Raw genomic sequence first — 25731 nt, 5'->3', positions numbered from 1 at the left:
CTCCTGTTCAATTTTGGCATAGGAATTGCTTTCATATGCCCAGAGCTTGGTATCTCTGCTACTGCTGGAGCGTTTGTGTGAAAACATAGTAGGAGGGAGAGCACTGTCATCTTAAATGAATGCTAACATTTTTTTATATGTGCCCTTATGTCTTTCACTGTGCATGTTACTGTAGATGTGAATGCTCTGTTACTGTCCTGTACCTACTTTTTTCTGATGCTTTATTCCTTTTATGTATTTTCATAAATACCATTTTTCTTTTTAACTTCTGTTAATATTTTCTTGTCCCTCCCCGCTTCTTTTTTTCTCAATAAAGTGTGATGTTTCCTTTAAATCTCACGAGAGGGGAAAAAAAAAATCTATCTTCTGTTGAAATTCTGAAATGGTCTTTTCATATTACTTCAGAAATATAAATTATAATTCAAAAAAATTCTTCAATGTCCCTTCCTCTTGAAGAATGTGGTCCTTTTCACATCAGATGAGAGAGAGGTTTTGTTCTGTTGTATAATAAGGTTTCATTTGTCTTATTTTTTCATAGTTACTAGAGTAAAGGTTACTGTACTTGCCCAGTTTAGATGGGCTGTATAGGAATATTAAACAAGTGAAGCTTTCCTTCAGTGTGGGCTTTGAATTCTTGGCATATTAGGATTGTGTATTTAGTATTACAAAGCTGCAATGGCTCATTTAAAGACTTACACCAAAGCACTGTCTGTTTATGAAGGTCTTGCTGTAGGTGTTAGAGCATTTGATGCTTTAATGTTCATGGGCTTTTTTTCTGTAGCACATTATTCTTGGCAAGTAATTATTTTTCGTGAAGAGAGAAGTAGAGTACTTGTTCAGAATAAAATGGGAAGAGTTTCAGGTTTTATCAGGATTCTGTGTCAATATGGTTGACAGAATGTTTTAATGTATAGAGAACAATTTCCAACCTTGAGCGTTCATTCTTTTTTGACCCAAAGGAAAGGGACATGGACAGACACTCATACTGAATCTTCTTTAGTGTAGAGGGGTTTAAGATTAGTAGAGATTACCCAAAAGGTAACACTTCTGTGTTGAGTCCTTCTGTCCCTCAAGAGGGCCTCATAAAATAGCAGTTGTTCCCCCTCCTCCAGCTTTTTCTGGGAGCCAAGGGCTGAAGACAGGCTCTTCTTGCCTGTGTAGCTCGACTTTTTATCTTTTATCTCCTTTTTGATGTTCTTTGAGTGATACAGCAAAATAGGGTTTATTTTACCTACATTGGCGTGGGTGGGTTGTGCATGTTCCATCATATCACTTCATCAAACTGAGGTGATTTGAATTTTAGAAGCCTGTGTAAAATGTGACCTACTTTGCTGGTTTGCATCTGTACCCAGGAGAATTTTCAGGTAGGTGTCAGTTAATGAGCCTTCTCAGTGCTCTATAGTCTAATGCTGTTTTCAGTGTAGTATAATGTGCTGTATGAGGCTTCTTTACTGACAGCTGTCCTTGAAATATGCAATAATCTGTAATAAAAATAATAACTAAAAAAATAAATAAAATTATTCAAAGCTATATTATGTGATTACTGTAAACATACTTATCCTTGAAAAGACAGCTGTATTGGAATAATAATTTTTTTTTTTTGGTGTTTACACCAAATGATTTGGACATTTTATTAAATTTCTAAACCTGGGAAGTGCTGACTCTAACAAGAAGGAATATTTGTAATGGCTTGGTGGGGTACTGGTCATGTCATAGTTCTGACAGAAACAAGACAGCAGATAAATATATGTGCTGCTACTTAGAGTAGTCTAAATAAACCAGTTTCATCTTACAGAAGCTCTATTCAGTGCATTGTCTTGCATTAAAATACCAAACAGACCCTCTGTTTCTCTGCCTTTTCCCAACATTTTAATGAAGAGCTGTTAGAAGAGCAGTGTGTGTTCTTTAGTCATAGACATAAGACAGTATCAGATGCACGATTGTCAGCTCATAGCTTTGAGTAAGAACATGGAGCTCATCTGCACATGTAGAGCCCACAGCATAAAGAAGCAGATGCATCTCCACAGCCAGATGGAGCATATGCCAAGAGACAAGTGTAACAGTGTGGGGAGCATAAACAGAAAAGTTGATGTTGAAACACTGTGTTTATAAACCAAAAGCATTTTGCTTTTATTTTTAATCTAGTTTGTTTTTTTTTTTTCATCTCTAGCATTGCTTCTTTTCCAGGCTATGGATTATCAACATGCATTTTGAACTGTTACTGATGTGTCATACAGTATAGTAGTTAACTATGGGATGTTAATGATATTTTGGTAGCACTTCAATTGGTTCACAGCTTCTTTTATAAAATTTTGGGTAAGCTTCACATGAAGTTGAAGAACTGGGAATTCTCTCTCAATATACATGGTTGCACACATACAAAATAGGATGAGAAAGATATTCAGTTAATTGATCCTGTATCATTCCTTGGTGAATACTTGGTATATCCAGCCTAGCTATGCACTTGGCAAGCAATTTGGCATTCCATGTTTTGCTGTTCAAACCTAAAAAGTAAGATCATGAAAATTTGATCTCATTCTTCAAAAATATGTCGTTGAAATGTTTCATAAGAGACAATACATGGTAAGTTTTAAATGTATTTTTAAAGGAAGTGAATGCCCTGCAACCAGCTTTGATTGAAACTGGTAACTGAGGCTTAATGTAGGTGACTAAAATATCTGTATTTACATGAAGTATCGGTATCACTATCTCAGCTTTAGAAAACAGAGGTAGTGCTTGGAGGTGATACCATGAACAGGAAGGTTGACAATGCTGATTAGTTCATGGTATTTTGCATTCCTCATGTTTGATGGAGAATTGCCAGAAGTGGGTTATACTTAGGGGGGAAAAGAGGAAAAAAAAAAGCAAAGAGCTTTGGATTGATAATAGTATATGTATAAATACTGTGAATAGTATTATCATGTGTTTTTGTGGTTTGGACCACTTACTTTTGTCTCCCAAGTATAATGGACCACACTGTGGAAATAAGTGGTATACATTTAAAAGAAGGAAGATGCTTAAAAATATTTTCAGTGAAATAAGGAAATGACTTTGTAATCTGCTCACGATGCTGAGGAAAATGTAGGTATTATTGGACTTGATTTGCTAAATGATTATGTAAATGTCATTATGCTGCATATAACATTTCAAATAATTTGAGACTGCATACAAATGCCTTTCAGACATTTTATGGAAATGATTGAGGAGGATTTATGTATGGTTAAGGACTAAAATCTCACTTTTGGCTTACCTTAAAAAGAGAGAATGGATATAAACTGAAGTTGTCTGGAGTATGATTAATCAGCAACTTGGATATATGGATGTATAAATATATGTAGCTTGATTAATATTTTTTTGTTTTGTTTTTGGTTCTAGTACCAGTGTTTTCTGTAAATGTGGCTTGCAAACAAGTTACGCTTTGAGGTTTATTTCCCATTCAGGGTTCTGGAAGAAACAGCTTCCTTGAAAAGTTTAAAATGTGGTCAAGGTAGCAAATACTTATTTAAAATTACTGTGATAGGACACCTGTGTATTTTGTGCTGAGCAGAACAGTTACCACTTACATTGGTGTCCTATTGCTTCCTTGCTTTTTTTAATTTGGGAGATTAATTTCAACAAACCAGTGATTATAGCTAGTGTTTTAGGATTAAGAACATTAGATTTATTCTACCTTATAAAACAGTGCTGATGTTATAAACTTATCATGCTGTAATGGTATTATGATTTTTTTAATAATTCCAGCTTTAGTCACTAATTTAAGTGCATATATATATATATACTGAAGCATATATACTGCAGTTTGTCTAGAATGCATCTTTATGTTTAGTTTCTGAAATCTCTTGCTAATAATGGTTGTGCTTAGCTGTTTTATTACCACTAGTCATCTTATTTTCTAGTTCAGATTTGTCTCTGTCCTATGATCATTATACTGGTGAGATTTATCTCTGAAATGATATTTGCTGTAATGTTCTTATTTCTTTATTAAACTAACAGAAAAAGCTAATCACTTAATTAAGGAATGACAGCTTACTCTGCTGTGTATTGGTAGAATCTCAAATGGAAATCAGATGGCTTCTCAGGGAGCTGTGTTGCTGTGAGGATCAGAATTGTAAATCTAGGTCAACCATTAGTAGAAGACCTTTGTGTATGCTACCTGTGCACTGAGAGCTTTGCAGAGGCAACCCTGCTGATAGGTGATGTGGATGTATTTTGAAACATACCAAGAGTTTGACTTAGGCATAATAGCAGGGTTTTTTTCTTTGAGAATTTCCCCATTTGTGTTTATCTCTTTGTAAGAGGAATGGATGATATCATATGTCCAAATATCACTAGTAAAAAGAAAACATCTAAATCTTTCCTCATTACAAGCTTTCGGTATTTTGAGTAACTTAAGTGATTTGAGAAATCCTTTAAGGTTCCATCTTACACCTGGGATTCTTAGACCCATGAGGGTTTGTTGGAGTCATTCCTGTATCCTCATCTTACTTGCCATCCTTCTTTAGAAGCAAAGAGTGATTAAGGCTCCAGGTTTATGTATTTGTTTGTAGTAGGGAGTAGGATAACACATCCCAAAGAATCAAAACTTAATGAAAGCAGCTATTTTTAAAATACTGCATATAGCTTCTATTCTTGGTGAATAACACATACCTCTCAATTTATTTGGAGACTGTTTTTAGTATTTATTTAAATAGATGCTGCTGGTCAGCTACATAAAACCAATTGGTTTCCTCTGCTTTGAACTCCTGTATTTATTTCCCAGCTGTGCAAGTGGTATTTTTCCAACCAATTCTGCAATATGTGGGGAGAATATTTTCATTTTTTAAATTTATAGGGCAAACACACAAAGCTCAGTTCTCACACCCACTGCTCGGGAAATGCGTATCAAAGACCCAGTTCTGGGTTTAGCTGTTCTGGAGTTATTGTGTTAAGCAGGATTGAAAATTGCTTCCCAAGAAACTCTTAACAGCTCACTGCTTGGTAATGCTGGAGTTCATGCAAACGGTCACAGAACAAATTTGTTAATACAACTTACTAAAGCTGTGCTGGCCTCATATATTCTGCAGTCCTTGTGTTGCTCCAGAATTGCTGCTTTTGAAATTCTGTATTGACAGTTTGAAGAGTGTATTTTTACTTTGCAAATTCAAAGTGAGGACCATGGCATCTGTTAATCAAGAGTGACTTTACACAGTCTGTGCAGAGAAGGAATAGACCCCTGAACAATGCATCTCCTGGAACTACAGAAAGATAAATTGTTGTTTCTGATGATACTCTCGATTTCAGTGGAGAGTTAATGTAACCCCAGCTTTTGACTTTGAAACTCATGGGTTTGGTGGTCTTTTCAGCTGTCAACCCTGCCAATCCAGCAGAAGTGCTAGCTGTTTGTTAATGAGTGTTTTAGCATAAAATGTCAAAATTGAGGGATAGAATCAAATATAGGGTGCTTCACTCTTACTTGTCTTTTGGACCTCAGCACATTTATGTGCTGTATTTCTGTTGAGAAGTTTGTAGTTCTTGTCTTTTGAATAATCTTCATATTTTGGCCTTAAATTGATGGTGCTTCTGCAGGAGAGGCCTGATGGAATCTCTTGCCTTTGAAAAAAAATTGGCCTGGATCTTTGTATGGTCATAAAACATCCCAGCCATGTCACTGACATGTGCGTGGGTTGATCATATGATCGAGGTTGTGGTTTATTCCTTGTCAGGTTTGCAGTGCAAGTGGTGTGGCCCATCTAGGCAGTGATCTGAACAAAGGACTTCATGGTGATCCTTTCACCTGGTATGTTTTGCATAATAACTGTTTTACCACCTGAATAAAGGAGATATTTATGGTGATAATTCTTGTGGTACAGACCTACAAATCTCCTAGCAGCCCTTATTATAGCATATAATTCTTGTTCTTCATAGTACTTATAAATCAGTACACATGGAGTGTTAATGTCTTTATGACTTACCAATGATAGTTATTTCATCTTGTTAATGTCACATCAGTGATGTAATATTTCCTGTGGGAGCTTATGTGTCTGTAATTTATAGTATAGAGTATGAAATGCTAGTTAAGTTAGCTAAATTGGCAGAAGTGTGGATTTTAATATTTAAATGATGTTTAACTGGAATCATTTATCAGTTACTTTCAACAGGTAGTGAATAATGTATTTTTAGTTAAAGAAAAAAAAAGTCAGACATGCCAGAGCCAGTCTTTATCTGGGTCTAGGACTAATTGTTCCTGAACCTCTTTATCCAATGTGGACATGAATTACACATGATAGAATAAACTTTACTCATGCTTCATTCTCCCTGATTCCTGTACAGTCTTCTCTTTAGGTCCCAACTTTGATTCCACCCCCTCCCCCACCTTTGATTTCCCATCCCTTTTTTAGATTAGGTAAGCACAGTCTTCAAAGAAATGCTTTGGAGTTTGAATAATTCACTCTAAGTGAAGATTATGCAAGGAAAACTTGCAAAGTATTTTTCTTTAACACATAACTAAGAAGTCCAGTGTTCAAAACATGAGTTGTGACATACTTATTGCAGCTTCATGTCTTCAAGTCCTACATTTTAATTATTTTAATTCAGTAAAGAGAGATGCATCTGCTTGTGCCCTACTTCCTTATTTCTGGGAAGAGTCGCTGCTTCCTGTTACTTACCTCATTTGGCATTTTCATGTACCTGCTTTCAGTTGTCTTGCCAAACTTGTTTATTTTGGGGATTTTTTGTAAATATTTTGCAGTAATGTGATGAACTGGGATAATACTTGCATGTGTGTGAACTGGGATAATACTTGCATGTGTGTGCACACACACCACAGCTGTTTGTCTGTACATGTCCAACTGGTGAAATAAAATGGCTTTTCCATACCAAAATTAAAGTAAGTGAAACTTGTTCTGGTAGACATCAATGTAGCCAGTTCCCATAATCTTACATATGAATGATATCTTAAAGATTGTATAAATCCTTAGAATCAACTAAACATTTTCTTTGAGAGTAGTTGCTATTTGTGTTGTAATTTCTGTTTTGATAATACAAAGTTATCTTGAGTACCAAGGCTTTGAAATGGTTTCTTGATATCCTTTCCAGTTTTCAAGCTGTAAGAAGACATTCAGGATGAGAAATGTTTGAAATAGCAATACTTCATAGGCAGGTAGACCGAAAGAAAATCGTTCTTTTTGTATCACTGAATTCTAATTGGGGTTTAGAAAATTTTTCTTGGCAAACTATGAGTAGGAGATAATATTTTTACTAAATAACTTCTAAAAGATTATGAAGGATATTATGCAGATGGGTTGCTACACTTGGAAACTTTTCATGTTCCATATGGCTATCTGCAATGTACTGTTGCTGAAAGGAGGCATTCAGTCAGCTGCTGCTGTTGCTGATTTTGTATTTTAACCATTGCAGGTATGTGAAGAAGTGTATATGGGAGGATGAGTATGTGTATATATATGTTGTCACTTGAGTAAGGATTGAAAAAAAAGCATTTATTTACTATACAACATCCTTTGGAACATCCTAACATAGAACTGTGTTTTGCTTGGTTTTACCATTAGTATTATTTGTTGCAGACTGGATTCCCTGACAGAACTATAAAATGTATTTAGTTTATATGCTAAAGAATAGTTTCTGCTTCCTGAAAATGAACATTGATATACTTTATCTTTTGTTTTTAATGAAAAGTTTGAATAAAATTGGCTTAGACTGGCAATTCAATGCTCTTGAATGGAAAGATCTAGCTGATGGTACTTTCTATAAAACAGATAAAATGAAAACCTGCCTGCTTGGTGGTATAAAATTTAATCTGTAAGTTGTATAGAAAAAGGAAAGAGACATGCATCAAATATCAGACTTGGAGACCTTGACTTAGCTTTCACTGTGGAAACAGTATTATCAGTGCTAATGGATTACTAATCATTGTAGGACTCAAGAAGTTCATTTAGGAGCGAGCGATCCAGCTTGTTTGTTGGTCAGCAACTGCACTTTAAAGTGCAGAGTTTACAGATAGTGTTTCTCCATAAATGTAAGTAGGGAGCTTTCCTTCTAGTTCAGTGCATTGTGTAATATCCTGGGGGTGAAGAGAGGATTTTATAGCCCATGACATTGTTATTCTTTTAGTAATTGCATGTGGTTTATGTATTTAAAATGTTTCTCAGCAAAGATGTTTCAAGCTAGATTATAGGCTTCATACCATATCCTTTTGTATGTGGGTTTTTTATATAAATGAGAGTTTGAATCCAGAGTGCCATCTTTGTCGTATCTTAGAGGAATTTGACAGCTAGCTTTCATGTTTGGCAAGCTAGGGATACATGTTAAAATTTGCCAGATACTGGAAGTGCTCCAACATTTGAAAGAAGACTGTGTCTTTTCTTAGAGTGGTATGTAACAGGGACACTGATAAAATTTCAAACCTTGAACATATTTCATCTGTAGATGACAAATACCTTTGTCTAAAACTGAACATAGATAATTGCCTAAAGGGTAATGTATTTTATGGCCTATGGCTGAGAAGGTTTGTGATTTTTCTGTTTGAAAACCCTGGAATAAGTAATTAATTCTAAACACTCTTCTTTTCCTAATATACTATAATGTTTAGCCAAGAAGTATCATAATTGTAGGAAGCTTTGTTACAAAGTAGTGGAATCTAGAGTTTTTGATGTCTAGATATTTTTGCATAATATAAATAATTTGCTTTTGAAATACAACTGCTAATTGAGCACCAGTATGGAAAATACTACTTATACAAGCTAAAAGCAGAGTAGGTCAATTCTTCAGATTTGACTTTAGTATACGTTGTTTTGATTAGGGACCCTATCAGAAAGATTGGTGAGGCCTTGTTCTTTAAGAAGCTAGGCTCTCCAAGTTGCTTAGCTCGTGGAAATGTCTGTCATAATCTAATTTGACCTCCTATGCACATCAGTAATGTTTGGAAAGCTGGGCACCACTCTGCTTTACTGTGCTGTTTTGTGCTGTGTGTATTTATGTCTGTAGTTAGAATGTGAAAGTTCAGCTGATAGTGTAGCAAAATGTAATTGAAACTGTATCAGGGATACTGAAAGGAATAATATTAGGGCTAAACTTTAAGTAGCCTCCTTATTCAAAGGAAAGGAAAAGAGCTTCATAATGAAATTTGCAGATGCTTCTGTGGTTGAAGTTGAGAATATTAATAGAGCCTGAGAAAATTATACAAAAATTGTAGACATTACATAAAATAATCCAGTACATCTAGTTATGAAAAAAAAAATTGAAGCCTGCAGGAATAATGTTGTTGAGCTTCAAACACAAAATACTGTTACTGAGTTGAATTATATTGTTTTTCTCTGGCTGTTCACTTTTGACTTAAACACGGCCCTTAGGATTTACTCTTGCTTGGAATTGAGGCAGTGCTAAAATTTGTGTTCCCACCACTGCAGGGTGCAAGCTCCGAGTTTGCAGAATCATGTTGTTAATTTAGAGAAAAGAAACAGAAATGATGATACTTCTGAAGCCAAACCAACCTGCAGGAAGTTGAAAAACTATAAATAGCTTTCAGTGACTAAAAATACTCCTTGGACACATGAATACATTTTATGTGCAATAGTGGACAAATGGCTATATGTGAAGGGTGACACACCATAGTATTGTTCAGGGTGATGAAAGTGAAATATTTTGATTAAAAAAAAGAAAAATCCAGCTTGGTTTTAAGCTCAGCTTCTTGGCAATAGTATGTAACAGGAAGCAAATCATAAAGCAATTGTCATGCTTTCGGCAGGACTTCTTGCTATATGTGAAGTCTGTAGTGGTACATGTAGTTCATGCCAGCTGAAATCTCTCTGCACTGAGTGAAGGGAGCTAAACTGCATTAAAGGAGTATGCCCTGTTTTCTCCTACTGATGTTTCACATTGTAGGAGTGAAAACTGGATGAGAGTCTGGTGCTGTTACTACTGTATTTGTTCTTTGTTCTGTGAATACTTGAGAGAAAAGGTGCAGCTTTTTAAGTAGGGGGTCATTATCAGTGGTGGCTGAGGCAGTGATCTGCTGCCAGGAAGGACAGGCCATTCTTTCTGCCTACTGGGGGGCTCAGCCTATACACTGGAAAACCACCTTGTTCCTGCTACAGTTGAAAACAAATCCAGCAAAAATAAGTTAAATATAGAATGGCCAAGGAGAATTTTCTGTCATTTTAGTGAAGAAAACTGACTTACTGCAGGATTGAACAAACATGAAAGTTGGCATAAGGATGGTCTCTAAGATCCTTCACTTTCCCTAAGATCCTTCACTTTCCATGGCAGTAAGTTGTTGCTGTCAGCTTGTCAAACTACTCCCACAGAGGTTTCAGTATTCCCTTAAAACAGGGATCTCTGTAACCACCTGCAGAGACTGAGTGCAAGACTGATCCTGAAGGCTACAGTATGGCTAAATAGCCATATGCTTGGATCTCTGTTTTAGGAAATTTTATTTATTTTATTTTTTTTTCCCTGAGCATTGATAGGAAAGGCATTGTTACAGGCTGGGCTGATGGTACTGGCTTTTGCTTTTTATTGGTGTGACGGCAGCTTCACAATCATTTGCCTCAGTGATCTTACGGTTATTCCCATCATGGATGACAGAGTGATTCTCAGTCCTGTCCTTCCTGTACAGAGCTGTGGGAGTGTTTGGTGACTGCATCTGTGATTGAGGAGCCTTTGGAATCTGGTGCAAGTGGCAGCAGTGTCATCTCCCTCTCCATTATTGAATGGCAACTCTCTAGAGCATCAGGAAACTATTCTGCCCTCTATTCTGCCTTGGTGAGGCCGCATCTGGAGTATTGTGTCCAGTTCTGGGCCTCTCAGTTCAAGAAGGACAGGGAACTGCTTGAAAGAGTCCAGCGCAGAGCTACTAAGATGATTAAGGGAGTGGAACATCTCCCTTATGAGGAAAGGCTGAGGGAGCTGGGTCTCTTTAGCTTGGAGAAAAGGAGACTGAGGGGTGACCTCATCAGTGTTTACAAATATGTAAGGGGTGAGTGCGAGGGGGACGGAGTTAGGCTTTTCTCAGTGATGACCAGTGATAGGACAAGGGGTAATGGGTGTAAATTGGTGCATAGGAGGTTCAAGGTGAATATCCGAAAAAAATTTTTTACTGTGAGAGTGACAGAGCACTGGAACAGACTGCCCAGGGAGGTTGTGGAGTCTCCTTCACTGGAGACATTCAAAACCCACCTGTATGCGTTCCTGTGTGATGTACTCTAGGTGACCCTGCTCTGGCAGGGGGGTTGGACTAGATGATCTTTCAAGGTCCCTTCCAACCCCTAAGATTCTATGATTCTATGAAACTTTAATTGGTTATTCTTTTAATGACCATGGAACAATCCTTTTGATGACCATGGTGCATGTGCCTACTGGAGCAACAGTAATATTTGGCAGCATTAGTGGAGCCTTTCTGTTACTTCAGGCCTGAGGAATACTTAAACTTTTTAAAATTGCAATTTAAAAAGAAGTATTTAGTCCAAATTTGTGCAGTTTCACAGCTTTTCCGTGCTCTGACTGCAACAGCAGAAGCAGAACTAGCCACAGGTTTTAAGTGCAAGATTTGCTTTTTCCAGGGGAAATAACTCTTTGTTTTAGTCATAGTCAAATTTTGGAAATGTTTTTCCCCATAATTTGGGATGATACAGCAACAAAAATCCTGTTTGGCCAGTGTGGATAGTTAAGTGCAAAAATAGAGCTGTTAACATGATACATAGTAGCATTGATAGCAACAACCATTTCCTTTTTGTGTAATATTACAAGAAACCTGACACTGAAAATGTTTTGAATGAACTGACACTTTTTTGCACTTCATAATACTTTTTACGAATGAGGTCATCCTACTTCTTTGGTTTAAGGCAGAAAAATATTATTTCCTGAGGTGACAATGAACATAATCAAGTTCTCTTCAGTTTTGCCAGAGCTGGTAAGAAGCCCAGATTACTAATGTCAGAAGTCTTGGCTTTTTAAACACACTCACTGAATTGAAGTACAAAACATGCAAGTTGTGCCCTTTTTAACCATTAGCAACATGTCATTTCAGACTCGGATATAAAAACCAGAATCTTTCATGGGGAGGAGGACAGTTGGGGGTTGTCCCTTAACTTCATCTCTGGTAGCAATAATCTGTGTTTATTAGTTCAGAGTTTCTGGTTTCCAGGACTGCTGATGACCAGCAGATTGAGCCAGTTTAAGTTTGTGTGAGAGAAGCTGTGTGCAGCTGGGCTGGAACAAACCTTGGAGAAGGTGGTGACTTGATTCCATGCTGTGGAGGCTCAGCAGGCTTAAAGCTCCTGCATTTCATGTTTCTCTGTTGGATTTTATGGAAGGAAGCTTGTGCTAAGAAAATTACACTGGTAGTTGAATATCATCTTTGCTTCCTTAGCAATCATAGAATAAATAACCTTATTGTATTTTTGTACTTTGAAAAGGCTACACATTCCCTTAGATGATCTGGAAAATGAGACTTGACACCAGAAGGTAATTGCAGTGAACATCCAATAGCAAAATTAGAAAATTAATACTATTTTTACCTCTTGAAGTAAGAAAATCTATTATCTGCATTAATTTGCCTTGACTGCAAAACGTCTCATTTTATTCCAAACAAATTTGTGTGTCACAGCAGAGAAATGAAACTCTGTTTACGTTACACAAATATTATTTGGTCTCACTAATAGGCATTTTTTTTCTCACCACCACTTATCTTCAGAGTTAATAAAATCACGGTCTCCATGATAACGTCTTGGAAGTAGCTCAGGGAGAACGAGTTATTTACAGTAATGAGAGAAATAACAAATTTTAGGTATGAAGAATCTCGAGGGTGGAGTCAGGACTTGTTTATGGAGTTTGGCTTTCCTGTGTCCCTGTGGAGCGATTCCCAGTAGTCACAGCCTTCCTTGTTTTCCCCCCAGCAAGGGCCCGTTATCGCGCCTCGCTCCGCAGCCTGTGAGAAAGCCACGGCTGGGCTGTCTCCCGTAGGCTTCGCCTGGCCGTGTCAACAGATTACAGCATTCCACTTGTTAGGACGAGCCACGGAGCAGGAATGTTTTACTATTATGTTACTCAGCAGTGATAAAGTTGGCAGTCTTTTTATGGTTAGGTCCTCAAAGTGGCAGTTCATTTTACTGATAAGGAGACAGAGCTTTGGATATCAGACCCAGACTTATTATCTTTAACAGTGAACTGTGGCTTAAATCCTTCCACAATGACAGGAACCCCATCTGGAGTGAAGGTTTCCAGAATCTTAAACTGGAGATACTGAGGCATTTTCCTTCCTCATGAGTCAAAGCAGAGTTAACCCCATTGTTATCAAAACAAAAAATAACCGGCCGCCAAAAGGAAGGATGCATTTTTATGTTTAACTAAATTGTTTAGTTTATATCAGAACAACTATTGAGTATAATTTTCAGACAGATCCAGGAGGGTGAATTGGGAGCATTATGCTTAAAAGCTTTTACTTAGTTGTTTTAGAATATTGAAAGGAGCACTAATGAATCTCCCATGCTGCAATATCTAAAATTCCTCTTAATATTTTTCTCAAAGGAAATGAACTAGACATTCTGTGAATTATTTTTTATTTTTTTTTTTTTTTGTGTATGAGATCTTTCCTTATAGTATGTAGATGCAGCTTCTAATCATGCCTTGAGCACAGCATATGCGTGTTGGCGCTGAACACCGAGTAAAGACATACTTGGATTCTATTTACAGAATCCTGTGGGTTGCAGGGGTTAAGTGTAATCCAGATTATACAGTGTTAACATTTTCCCTACTGATATCAAAGTGTAGAAGACTGGCAGGCTGAGTTGTTAGGGAAGGGCTGGGAGAGGGATAACAGGCTCCGACCTTGAGAGGCCAAACAGCCAGTCCTTGTATGGCCAAGTCCATATACGTGTCCAGCTGATTGGTTAGAGGAGCAGGATCTGTGCCGTGACAGGTGTTGGGGGAAGCTACACCTGTTTTCCCCATATGCTGATTTAGGGATTACATTTTTGTGGGAGTTCCAGATACTGTGTGGGATACGCAGAGCAAGCCAAGAAACTTGAGAAGGAATGATAGCTTATGGTGACCTGTGATATTAAAGAATTTCAGACAGTGTAATTGAATTTTCAACTGCTTTTTAAAAGCTGAAGTAGAAGTAGTCAGTATTTTGCATGTATATGAATAGTGAGAAATTCTTATGTGGATTTTATTCTACTAAAAATTAGTAGGTGGCACTTGAAGAAAAAATGCTGATGAATACTATAGTCCAAACACTGTTTTCTAATACCAGAAATTTAGTGTGCTGTAGAAATATATAGCCTCTATATGGGAAAAAAAGCAATTTCTTTATGGTTCTGAGAATGCCAGCTTGCAGATTTCAAATCTTTAGGGCTTCTAGTGTAAAATTTGTAGAATATAAATAATTTATCTCAAAAAGAAGACACAATTCCCCTTGTGCTTGTATAATCCTCCTGCTGTCTTATGTACTGTTAATGTATACCTGTTTAACAATTTATACTGCTTTCCTTTTTTAAAAAACATTAATGATTTTTCCGTCACTAGCATTTTAAAATCTTGGTTTGTAATAAATGAGAACTTGCAAAGGAAGACTTCTGTTTCTGTAATAGGGTGAAAAAGACAAGTAACAAGGAATACAAATTTTGTTTAAAATGTGGTCATGAGACCTGTATTTTCATATCCTTTCTTTCAGTAGCTTATTTGTAACGCTTAGATTGGAGACAAGTTTGGTTTTTTCCGGGGGATGTTGATGTGAGTTCTCCGTCAGAAACAGGAAGTAGCCCAATAAAGCAGTTGCATCAAAATGGTCTAAAGAAATCTCAAAAAGCTTATATTTAGCAAACTAAGTAATTTTAGAGAGAGATTATGTAATTTCTTTTTATAATTTTTGCAGTTCTTATTATCATGCAGGGTGATAGAAGTGGAGGAAAATCCTGCCTTTGTAATTTACTGAGACCATGTGTTACATATATTAATCTATTGCAGTTGTTGAATCTGATAGGAAATGTAAGCCTCTATGTTTCTCAGGGTTTAACTCTATGCTCTTTAAAATGTGAGTATTAAAATTAGGATGATAAAATAAATTGATTAAAGATCCAGTAAACTGACTTTTAATTACCAGTGATGACATTAACTCCTATGCATGGGTTTGAATGTTCCTTGTATATCAGGCAATTTAACTCCATCAGCTAGTATCTCAAAGGGGTTTTGCATGGAACACTGGGGAGAGGAGGTGGGTGTAGGTTGAAGTTACACATGACATGGCACCTGGGAGTGTCTATGCCTCTAAATGAACCTTTTCTGTTTGTCCACTATTTTGAAAGACTAAGCCTGTCTGTTGATCAGTGAGTTTTGTCTGTGAAAGTTTCATGTAGTTTCAGTGGCTCTGAATGATTCAGTGATATACAAAACTTCTTGGCAAGTTAGTATGATTTGTATGTGAATTTTCCAATTGTATTTCAGACCTTAAGAAAGAAAGGCCTTAATGGTTGTGAGAGCCCTGATGCTGACGATTACTTTGAGCACAGTCCACTATCGGAGGACAGATTCAGCAAACTAAATGAAGATAGTGATTTTATTTTCAAGCGAGGCCCTGTAAGTACTTTTATTTTATCTCTACTTTTTATTTGTTGATCCTTTTTATTAACTTCATTATTTAGGCTCTGAACAAGAAGGAACACAGAGGGTGCGACAGCCCGGACCCTGACACTTCATATGTGCTCACGCCACATACAGAAGAAAAATATAAAAAAATTAATGAAGAGTTTGATAATATGATGCGGAATCATAAAATCGCAGTGAGTACTAAAGTATGGTTTGTGCTTCTATTATGTGCATGAGAATTTTCAGTGTTTGCTTACCACTGAATACCACTGCAAAGACAAGAGGATGTAATGGTTTGAGAAGAGAATGTGTACTTTTGAGAACAGTTGACATGTTGACACTTGATCTCGTTAAAATACATTTTACCTTGAAGTATAAGATTTCTCTCTAGCTTTTGTTCTGCACTCAGTTTTTCATACCTTGTGAACATGAGGTAACACTTCTAAATTTCAGGAGCCTAGCTGTATTGCCTAATCCTACCTAAAATATTTTTATAAAGATAGATATTGTCGTGGGATGTGGGTAGTTTATTTAAATCTTGTAGCTCTTTATCTGTTTGTTAATCAAGATTTTAAGACATGTTATAAACAGGCAAATAGAATTGGATTAATTTTGCCATTAAATCAGGTGAATTTTATTTGGCTGAAAACTGGATGTAGACAGGTAGATATTTAAAGACTGGTGCACAATGGGAACCTCAGAAGATTGGTATCTTACTGCTATTGGAATTCTAACAGATGTTTCCATGGACACTGAAAGGTCTTTGAAAATTTTGTCCCAAGTGTCTTAACTGATTAGCAGCCGTAAGTCACCTAATTGCTTTAGAATGATATGATCCATCCTGTACTGTGATGAGAGGACAATTTTCCATTTTAGTGTTATTTAATTAAGAAATGAAATAGTCATTTTCTAAATGCCGTTTATTTACTGGACAGATTATTAATGTTTTCCTTAGTTTGATAAATCTAATTTTGGAGTCTATAGCAAAAAAAAATAATTAGTGGATGTGGGCTCTTGGAAGAGAACTACTGGGCTCCACAACTCCAGAAATTTGGGGTTAACAGTAGTGTAAATTTTGCACATTTTTCAAGGAGGTGTACATGATGACTTTTCCATCTACAAAACCAATTAATGTAGAGTATGACAGGGGAAGTATTTTCTAACAAAACTAATACAGAACTCTGCCGTAGCCTTTGAATTTTTTAACATTGCAAATCTTGTAGCAATTAAAATAAGTGGACTGGCTAGGTTAATCAGCACAGATCCTGGGGTAATTGAGTAGTGTGTCCCCAAATGACATGCTGATACTAGAAATTATTTCATTGTTCAGAGCAATGAGGCCATCTCTACAGACTTTCACAGCAAACTGACAAGTCGTGACACCCAGCGTCACTTCTTTTAGCAAGTTCTTTAGACTTGAATGAAGCCACTATCTTTTGTTCCTGCTTTGTTTTGAAGCTTTTGATATCCGGCATTTCTGTGTTGAGACATCTTATTCAGGCCTCGTCTCTAATACACCTAAATTCCTCTCCCTTGGTTGTCTCTGGTCTTCAGGAACAGCCTGAATTTGTCTGTGTGGGCATCAGTGTAAATAAAAAAGTACAATGTTATTGTTTAGCTCTATGTTTCTGTATTTATAACTTAAATTGGACCTGTTTTGGTTCTAGATCCAGTATTTATGGTTCTGTAGAAGAACATAGTTTCCTTTTGCTGTAGTGCTCTCATTACTGTCAAAGGATAGGAATGAGGCAAAGTGTGAAGAATTCAGTCATAACCAAATGAGTCCTGTAGATGGGCAGAGGCAGCCTTGTTTGCAAGGTGTGAGGAAGGTGTCATTTATTAGTCCTATATTGAGAAACCTACAGACAAAATGTTCCAAATGCTTCTAGCATTTTTAAGGCATGCTTCAGCTATTTCAATTGTAGTTTGATTTACTTGAGAGCATGCTGTTTAAAATCCACCTTTTTTTGGTAGATGTTAAATAGTCTTTTGAAGTAGTTTCCTGTGAAAACAAATACCAGAACAGCTTGTCATTAGTTAGATACTGCAAATGATTTGCTAGCATTAAGTTGCTATGCTTCATTACTTTTTCCTTCCTTCTGTGCCAGAAATTGATAATTATTCTTAGGAATGCCTCACTAGCAACAGTGTCATTGGCTCTCACTACTGAGAGATTTTGTTTCTTGTAGAAAATGTATTATGCTCTTTTAATTAGTATAGCTGTTGTAGCTCTAGTATTGTCAAAACTGTCATACAGAAGTATAATTTTACGTAAATTTTAAGTTGCATGTGGCAAAAGTAAGTCTTATCAAGTATACTTGCTGGGTCATGAGTGTTTTGTCATCTGCATTTCACTTCTAAATTAAAACTACTATCTTTCTGTTCTGTTAATAAATACTAAGGAATATTTATCCTTAAATTGTACGTGTAATGGTTTTGTTTCCAGCAATTATGAAAGTTGTGAAAGAAAATAGTCTCATTTGTTTCAGAAACTCATCACTGTCAAAGGATAGGAATGAGACAAAGGCCAAAGAAGTTAGTCATAGCCCAATGAGTACCATAGATGGGCAGGCATCTAAGCTTTTGATTCAAATACTTGTTGGATAACAAACATATATACTTCAGAAAAATATGTTGCCTTTTAAATAATAATGTAAAAAATTAGAATTGAAAATTGGCAATATTTTGGCAAGGTTAATAATAGGAAATGTTAACACTAACTTTCTTTTTTATGTAATAACTGATTGTTGATTTTGTAATCTGCATGTTTACGCTTACATTTTGTAGGTGCAACAGTTTGTTGATTGTAGACATGTTGAGCTTGTCATTGCTTTGTAATAATCTAAATTAACTGATAAATTTGTTGTCTTTCTGGGGTTGTGAATTCGTATGAATATCTTCCATTTTTTATATTTGAACTCTCAGTATTTTAGAAGTTTGTGAGTAGTTCTTTTGAAACTGTATTTATATGATGTATTAGAGTTTAACACCATATCTACAACAAATGGATGTTTTAAAATTGTATGCTTAATATTAAAAACTAACAATTAACTTTGTTGGGAAAAAAACCACCCACCTGATTAATTATTGGCAAACATGAATGTGTATTTTTATAAAGTGCTGTTTCTGCAGACACAGTTAATGCTAACGTTGCTGTCTGTTATGTGTTCCTTGTCTTTCTGCAGCCTGGCTTGCCTGCTCAGAACTTCTCGATGTCGGTTACGGTTCCAGTGTCCAATCCCAACACTTTAACCTACAGTAACCCAGGGAGTTCCCTTGTATCACCCTCGCTGGCAGCCAGCTCCTCCTTAACAGACACCACCATGCTCTCCCCTCCTCAGACCACCCTGCATCGCAACGTATCACCTGGGGCCCCTCCCCAGAGACCACCAAGTACTGGCAACGCAGGTAAGATTTGATGCTTTGGGATTTTTTTTGGTCACAAACCCCCACCCTAAGCAAAAGAGAGTAACAAGTTCTTAATGGTATTGGTGCATTTTCTTATTTTTTGAAGACCCAAAGTTCTGAAGTACAAAATGATGTGATACTGTGACAACAGCAAGTTTAATGCTCTGGCTTATGTTTATTAGGTGGAATGCTGGGGACCACTGACCTCACAGTGCCAAATGGAGCTGGTACCAGTCCAGTGGGTAAGTCTGGTATTGTGTCTTTGTTGAAGAATAGTTTTGTGGTTTTAGTTTCACAGTTAATCAAAAGCTATTCTTTATTTCAACTCTTTTGAAAAAGTGGTTGTGGAAGAACAAAGGTTGTAATTTTCTTAGTTGCCTTGTAATTGTCAAGTCTTGTAAATTCTTATCAGGGGTTTAACATTTTACTGCCATGCTCTTTCCACTTCAGTAATATTTGCATTTTTCATTTTAGTGGTTTTCAGTAGCAGCATGCTGCTCTTGCTTTTGTGTCTCTCTGCAGGTGTAATTAGAGCACTCTAAAGCCACCTGATGTTCACCACATTTCTCACTTCACATGAAATTCAGTGCACTTACTGAACTATAACACTAAACACAACTCAGCTGTGTTCTCAGCTTTAGTATTCACAAGACCTGGATGGCTGATACTAGTTGTGTTGCCAATCAAAATGAAGAAAATACAGACTGTATTGTTTGCATTGCCATGTGTATCTTGCTAATTATTTTCTAGCAATTATACAAAGAAAGCAATAAATCTTGGAAGCTGATAGCAAGGTTCTGTCTTTATTTTGGAAGATGATCAGAGTTTCTTTCAAAAACAAATGAGAGATCCTGCCAGAAATAAAATTAATTGTATTTTCTGGGCTTCAGTAAGAAGAGATAGTAGCATTTTTAATTTAAAAAAAACAAACATTTTGTCTCTCCTAAACAAAATCTAGTACTCTGGTAGAGGACAGGCAGCCATTGAAATTTATCACACCACAAAAAGACAAAATAAATGACAGTTTACCCACTTTCTTCATGTTCCTTCCATTCCTTGGGATGCCTTGGTAACTGAAGATCACTTTTGGAACTACACATCACTCTCCTTGGTATGTGTTCATACTAAGGAATTAGAGAAGCAACTGTTGACCTTTCAGTATTTGCCCACTGGCTACTTAGTGTGGCAACTGGAAGAAAGTTATTGGAAGATAAAGTCAGGCAGTTGAATTCATGAATAAAAAATGCTTCAACTGCAAGGCTTAAGGCACAGGATTGACTTTCAGCTCTTCATCCATTCTTTGGCTATGTGCAGCAAAGATATGAAATATTAAAGTGTAGTTTCTATCAAGTAAGCAAAATTTTAAGAGAAGGACACTTGTGCATTTGAAAAAGATGGCCATTTTTAGAAACTGTGAAGGTCAGATGTTGATTTCCATAGTATTTCTCAATAAATAATAAGTTTATTATCAATTTGTTTCAGGCCTCTTCTCCAAAATCAGACTTCACTAACAGCACCCTCAGATGTAAAACTACTTACTTCAATAAGCAACTAAAACAGTTGTTTGCAGCACTTGCTATAGAATATTAAACTTTAGATATACTCAAGTTACAGCAGCTTGGTGAACATATTTAATGCAGTAAAATGTTTTCCTTCTCGCATTTATTAATAGTTGACGTGAAAAGTCAAAATGCATCACTTATCTCTTACTTTCCAGAACATCACACCCAGAATGTTATACATGTACCCACTCACTTCTAGAAAGATTTTTCATACGAGTTATGGCTATGCAGGAACAGTGGAGCACCTAGAAGAAGTACCTCTAGCAAAACAGCTAGTTAGCACCAGAATGCTAAGCCTCAGAGCCCTACACTGCCTAGTGGGAGGTGTCCCTGCTCATAGCACGGGGGTTGGAACCTGATGATCTTTAAGGTCCCTTCCAACCTTTACCATTCTATGATTCTACTAGGATAAGGCATGGCTTCTTTTAAATACTGTCAGGTGAATGGAAACCTTCATAGTTGCAAACAAAATCAGGAAGCCATATATAACCAGATTGAGTAAATCTACTAACTTATCAATTTAAGCTTGACAGCTGCCACTGAAGTGTGTATATCGAGTTAATTATGTCTGCAGAGAACAATGGGTTTAGTTTCTTGCTACATTTAGTGTAGAGTAACCTTAAAAAATATTTTTTTTCTTTTTTTAGTTTTCTTTTTTTTCTTTTTAACTTCTCAGGAACAGAGAATTCTTCTCTGGATATAGTTGTGAAAGGTCATGTGTCAGATTTGCAGCTCACAACTTATAGGAGAGATGTCAAAGATGGATTACTGGCATACCCACATTCCTAGATACTCTTTTCTAGACAAAGGAAAAGCCCAAATCTTGACATGAAGTTTTGAGCTTTTGAGATTTTCTTCTCATTTCATTGACACCTTCATCTGGATGAGTTCCTGTGTGATGTACTCCAGGTGATCCTGCTCTAGCAGGGGGTTGGACTCGATCTTTTGAGGTCCCTTCCAACCCCTAGGATTCTGTGATTCTGTGATCTCTGATTAAAAAGCATGTAAAGGTCATCTTGCATAGGTGGGGGACAGTTCAAACAAAGATGTTGCATAAAATGGCTCATATGTAGTTCATGAGTTTCTCTCTCAAGTCCTGTGAACCTGGACTGGAATAGAACAGATCCCTTAGCAGTCAGTCTGCCAGCTGAACCTTTATCCTGTGGGAAATGACTGAGTAAAAATACCCAAGTGTTGTAGGAAAGATTGGTAGGTGGGTTTTTTTATGTCTCGAACAGAAAATTTGGTGGTAATCTTGTAATATTGAGAGCTTATTTCATAGGCAGCTGTCATAACTCTGAAAAAGCATTTTTATTTAGTAATATTTTCAAAATTTTACCCACCACATAAACATTTGTGGAAAATTTTTACTTGGCAAGTGTATCTGTTTCAAGGGGAGAAAAAATGTCTGGCATTATGACAGTGTTTGCTTTTGAGCTAATTTATTTTTTCGATTAATCAGATCAAATGTTTTGAAGCACTAATTTTCATGCTACTGTTGCCTGTGGTGAGTGCTAAAACCTGTTCCGTTTGGGTTGAAGTAGGGCAGCATGTCTGTGTGCATGAAGTTTCGACCCAGGATGCACCACCACATCTCTTCAGATGTTCTAAACACATCCCTTCTGTTGGCCATTCTTTATTCTGGCTTTGTATGGATCTGTAACAATCAAGATGCTCAGAAAGCAGAACTCTGATTGCATTACCTGTCCATTGTTCAGTTGACAGAAAACCTAAAAGGCATCCACTTGCTACTTGGCAACTTTTCACATGAGGCTGAATAACACTTAGATGCAACAACTTTATGCCTTTGTTTTAGGTTTGCTGTGGCATTCTGAATAATAACCCTGGTCTTGAAGAAGGCCCATTTAAATTCAAAATATCTTTGATAATTGTCTCTCCTTTTATGTAGCTTTAGGCAAAAAAAAAAAATTAAAAAAAATCCAGCAACCTGGGCAGTGAGTGGGTTTTTTTAGTTGTGTAACATGAGTAAGCATTCCCTTTGACACTTAGTCTTGTGTGTTTCTTTTTGCTGCATTTTAATATCTGAAGTACTGCCTTAAAAATACAAATCTTACATGTTAGACATGTTTCAAAATCTTGTATTACTGTCAAAGGTATTGCCTGAAGTACTGATTTGTAAAGATCAGTGGAAATACTTTTATTTGCAAATATTTCCCCCCCTGCCCCAAGGTCTACATGTTAATGTTCTTCATTAGATTTTATCTGCTCTTTTAGGTGCATAGTGAATCGATGGCTTATTGCAAACACAATTTTCTGTTTACTTCTAATTATATGATGTTTGGGTTGCGTGATGTCATTTGAGGCATAAATATTTATTTGCTCCCATTCTTCTTTTTGCTTAATTTTTCACAGCTTAGCTGCTTGTCCACAATTATTTTCCAAAATTGTGTATAACTGTTCAGTTTCTCCAAAGGTGAACAACACAAAAAAAAGATTAATGGCATCAGTGACTATAATTTATTCCTGGAGTAGTAATAAGTACATGGAGTACTTTCCAGCCACGTGTGTTCATTGTTTCAGCTGATGTGATTTATGTAGTGAAATATGAGTCTGGCTCATGTAATTGAAGGCTACGTCTTGGGCTGCAGGACAATAAATGAGATTAAGCTGTATTATGTTTCTGAAGGCAGAATATACAGTTGTTAAAATGGGTGGTTTTTAACATTTAGCTTCAGAAAAGAGGTTATTTCAAAAGTAAACATTTTCTGACTAAAGAAGTAGGCTAATGCACATGGACAATGTTTGTTATAAAATCCAATTAAATTCTAATTGTAATATTTATTTAAAATCATAATTGAAATCTTGCCATCTTTGCATTGGTGTCTGTTTTCCAAGAAAGTGTTTTGAAAATGCTTTCATAGTCTGTTGTAAAGAACTAGAATTAAATACAACTGTTCCAATGGAAGTAAACACAGTAATCATATTTTACACTCACATAGGATTCTATATTCTTTTGCCATTTTTTTTCAGGTTGATGGTATTTTTAAATGTAAAGTAATTGTCTTTGGAAAGATCTATAGTGGGCAGGGTTGATACAATTTCTGTATTATACAAAATAGTAAGTAGAATTTATGGGGTTATTAAAGCCCCAGTTTGGCGAGCTGCCTTATAGTTGCATCATCCTGTAATCATTCTCTTTTTCTGGCTCCTGACCTTACTCTAAGAAATACCACGCTTTTAGTTATCCTTTCACTCTCAACTTGTAATTTGATTTTCTTATTAGATTATTAACAGGAAAAAAAGGCTAAGTTTCATATTAAAAATGAGTATTCTGCAGTCTTACTGCAACCCCAGCATAGGATTCTTCAAATAATCAATACATATACTTCAGTGTTTGCTAAATATTCACTGCTTGTTATTTATAGCAAAGGGCTGTTAGTGGATTAATACCCATACTACTGCACATTTGATGCATTATTTCTTCCATTCCTTGTATATATATTTGGTCTTTTCCTAAAACCTCATTTTATTAAATGCTCAGCCTTTTGTCAGAAAAAATGCTTTGGCTCTGCCCTGCTGCTGAATGATGCTGTGCAGAGAAGGTAATGGCAAGAACTTTGTTGTTTTTGACAGTACCACTGAAAGCATGAAATGTCTGAGGGACTGGCAGAGCCTTGTAATAAGGGCTTCAGGAAATGACTGTGCTGGGTGTGGAAGAAAGACACTGTCCAGATTTAACACACGAGCTACCGAAATACTTGAAAACAGAGGACAGGAAATGGTATCATAGGACAGACTAAAATGCTGCACAGAACTCCATTGTTTATACACAGTGTTATTGTTCTGCAATTTCAACTCAGAGCACCACAGCTTTAGCATATAAAAGGTGACACTGACAGCCTTGTGAGTAATAAATTTCCATTGATTATTACATTAAAGCCCAGACTTTACCTTTTTAGTAACACTAAGTTCTTTAAATATTCTGGCACTTTTTATGTATACAGAAGATGCAAAACTATTTTATAGGTATAAATTGGTGAAAAATGTGCTATTTTCTAGTAACTTGTCCTCCCTCACGTCTTTTTCCAGGTCAATTTTTACTCTCTGTCCATTGTGCAAGATGTGTCTTGCAATCTAATGCTACGTAGGCTGGCTCTAGCTATGTTTGCACTCTTTTGTAAGGGGTAGGTATTGGTGCATGACTGCATTGAACAAAACCATGATTCTGTGAAAACTGTTTCACAGTTTCAGGAACCTTGGGGTAGCAGAGAACTTAATTTCTCTTTTTTGGTTGGTTGGTTTTTCTGTGTGACCTGGCTGTGGTTATTTTTCTCCTAACAGCCAAGAGTATATTTAGCTCTAGTATGTTTTCTTAGCTCCAGCCAAACTTTCCAGCCACTTCAACTAAATTTTATCACTAACCTGGAAGCATCCCCATAAATTCTGCCATTTTCTGCTCAGGAATGTAGCTACTTTAATCATAAAATGAGTTTTTACTGTGACATTTTATACAGGAGGAAGAATGCTAAAATAAAAGCTTTTTCTTCTTTCTACTGTCTACATTCCTTCTTTCCCTCATAACTTCTGAGTTAAATGGTAGAATTCTCAGAAAATGTAATCCCAAACCTTCCATACAAATGCTTCAGTAAAGTGCTAAATTAGAATAACTCCTCCTTGCTCTGTTAACCTTGAAAAACTCAAGGGACATACCAGATCATCCATGGATGGTCAGGCTTTTGGCACAGTAGGAAATCCACAAAGAAAGTAAATCTGGAATTTGAAATCCTGGCTTTAAAGTTGTGAATTTACTGCCCATCTATATATGAATGAGAACACTGTCATTGCAAATTCCAGTAAATTCTGCTTACGGGATTTTTCTTTAAAGATCTTAGGCAAGAACTTGTTTTCCAAAAGACCTTTATAAAACTCAGAATATCTCCAGCTTGGCACAAGAGCTTTGTTACAATTCTTACATTGATCTTACATTGATTTCTAAATTGATAAAGCAATATGTAGGGTTCCACTTGTGGTGGACAGGGACAAAATAAGGGCTGCATTTGGCAGTTCACTGATCCACCATGTTCCAAGGATCAGGAGGGATGGAGGAGGAAGCTCCCTCATGAGCATCCTGGTGAATTCACAGATAAGTTCTCAGTAGCTGAGCATCTTCTCACTGCCCGGCACCTTTGTGATGTGCTGTTACTGATCCATTCTTGCTAAGCTT

At 36.5% G+C, this 25731-nt stretch overlaps 1 protein-coding gene across 1 annotated transcript in view; it reads left to right on the top strand.

The window, feature by feature from the left end:
• Window positions 1-25731, top strand: part of MEF2A (myocyte enhancer factor 2A) — a 48262-nt gene that overhangs the window by 8713 nt on the left and 13818 nt on the right. The window contains exons 3-5 of the mRNA XM_009995340.1: window positions 15436-15567; window positions 18762-18984; window positions 19167-19226. Coding sequence (XP_009993642.1) covers window positions 15436-15567; window positions 18762-18984; window positions 19167-19226 — 415 coding nt within the window. The remainder of the gene's footprint in view (window positions 1-15435; window positions 15568-18761; window positions 18985-19166; window positions 19227-25731) is intronic.

This window comes from Chaetura pelagica, unplaced genomic scaffold (genome assembly GCF_000747805.2).
Source record: "Chaetura pelagica isolate M959 unplaced genomic scaffold, ChaPel_1.0 scaffold453, whole genome shotgun sequence".
NCBI classification, from domain to species: Eukaryota; Metazoa; Chordata; class Aves; order Apodiformes; family Apodidae; genus Chaetura; species Chaetura pelagica.
Note: the sequence above shows the minus strand (reverse complement) of the source record. Positions and strands in the feature narration are given on the sequence as shown.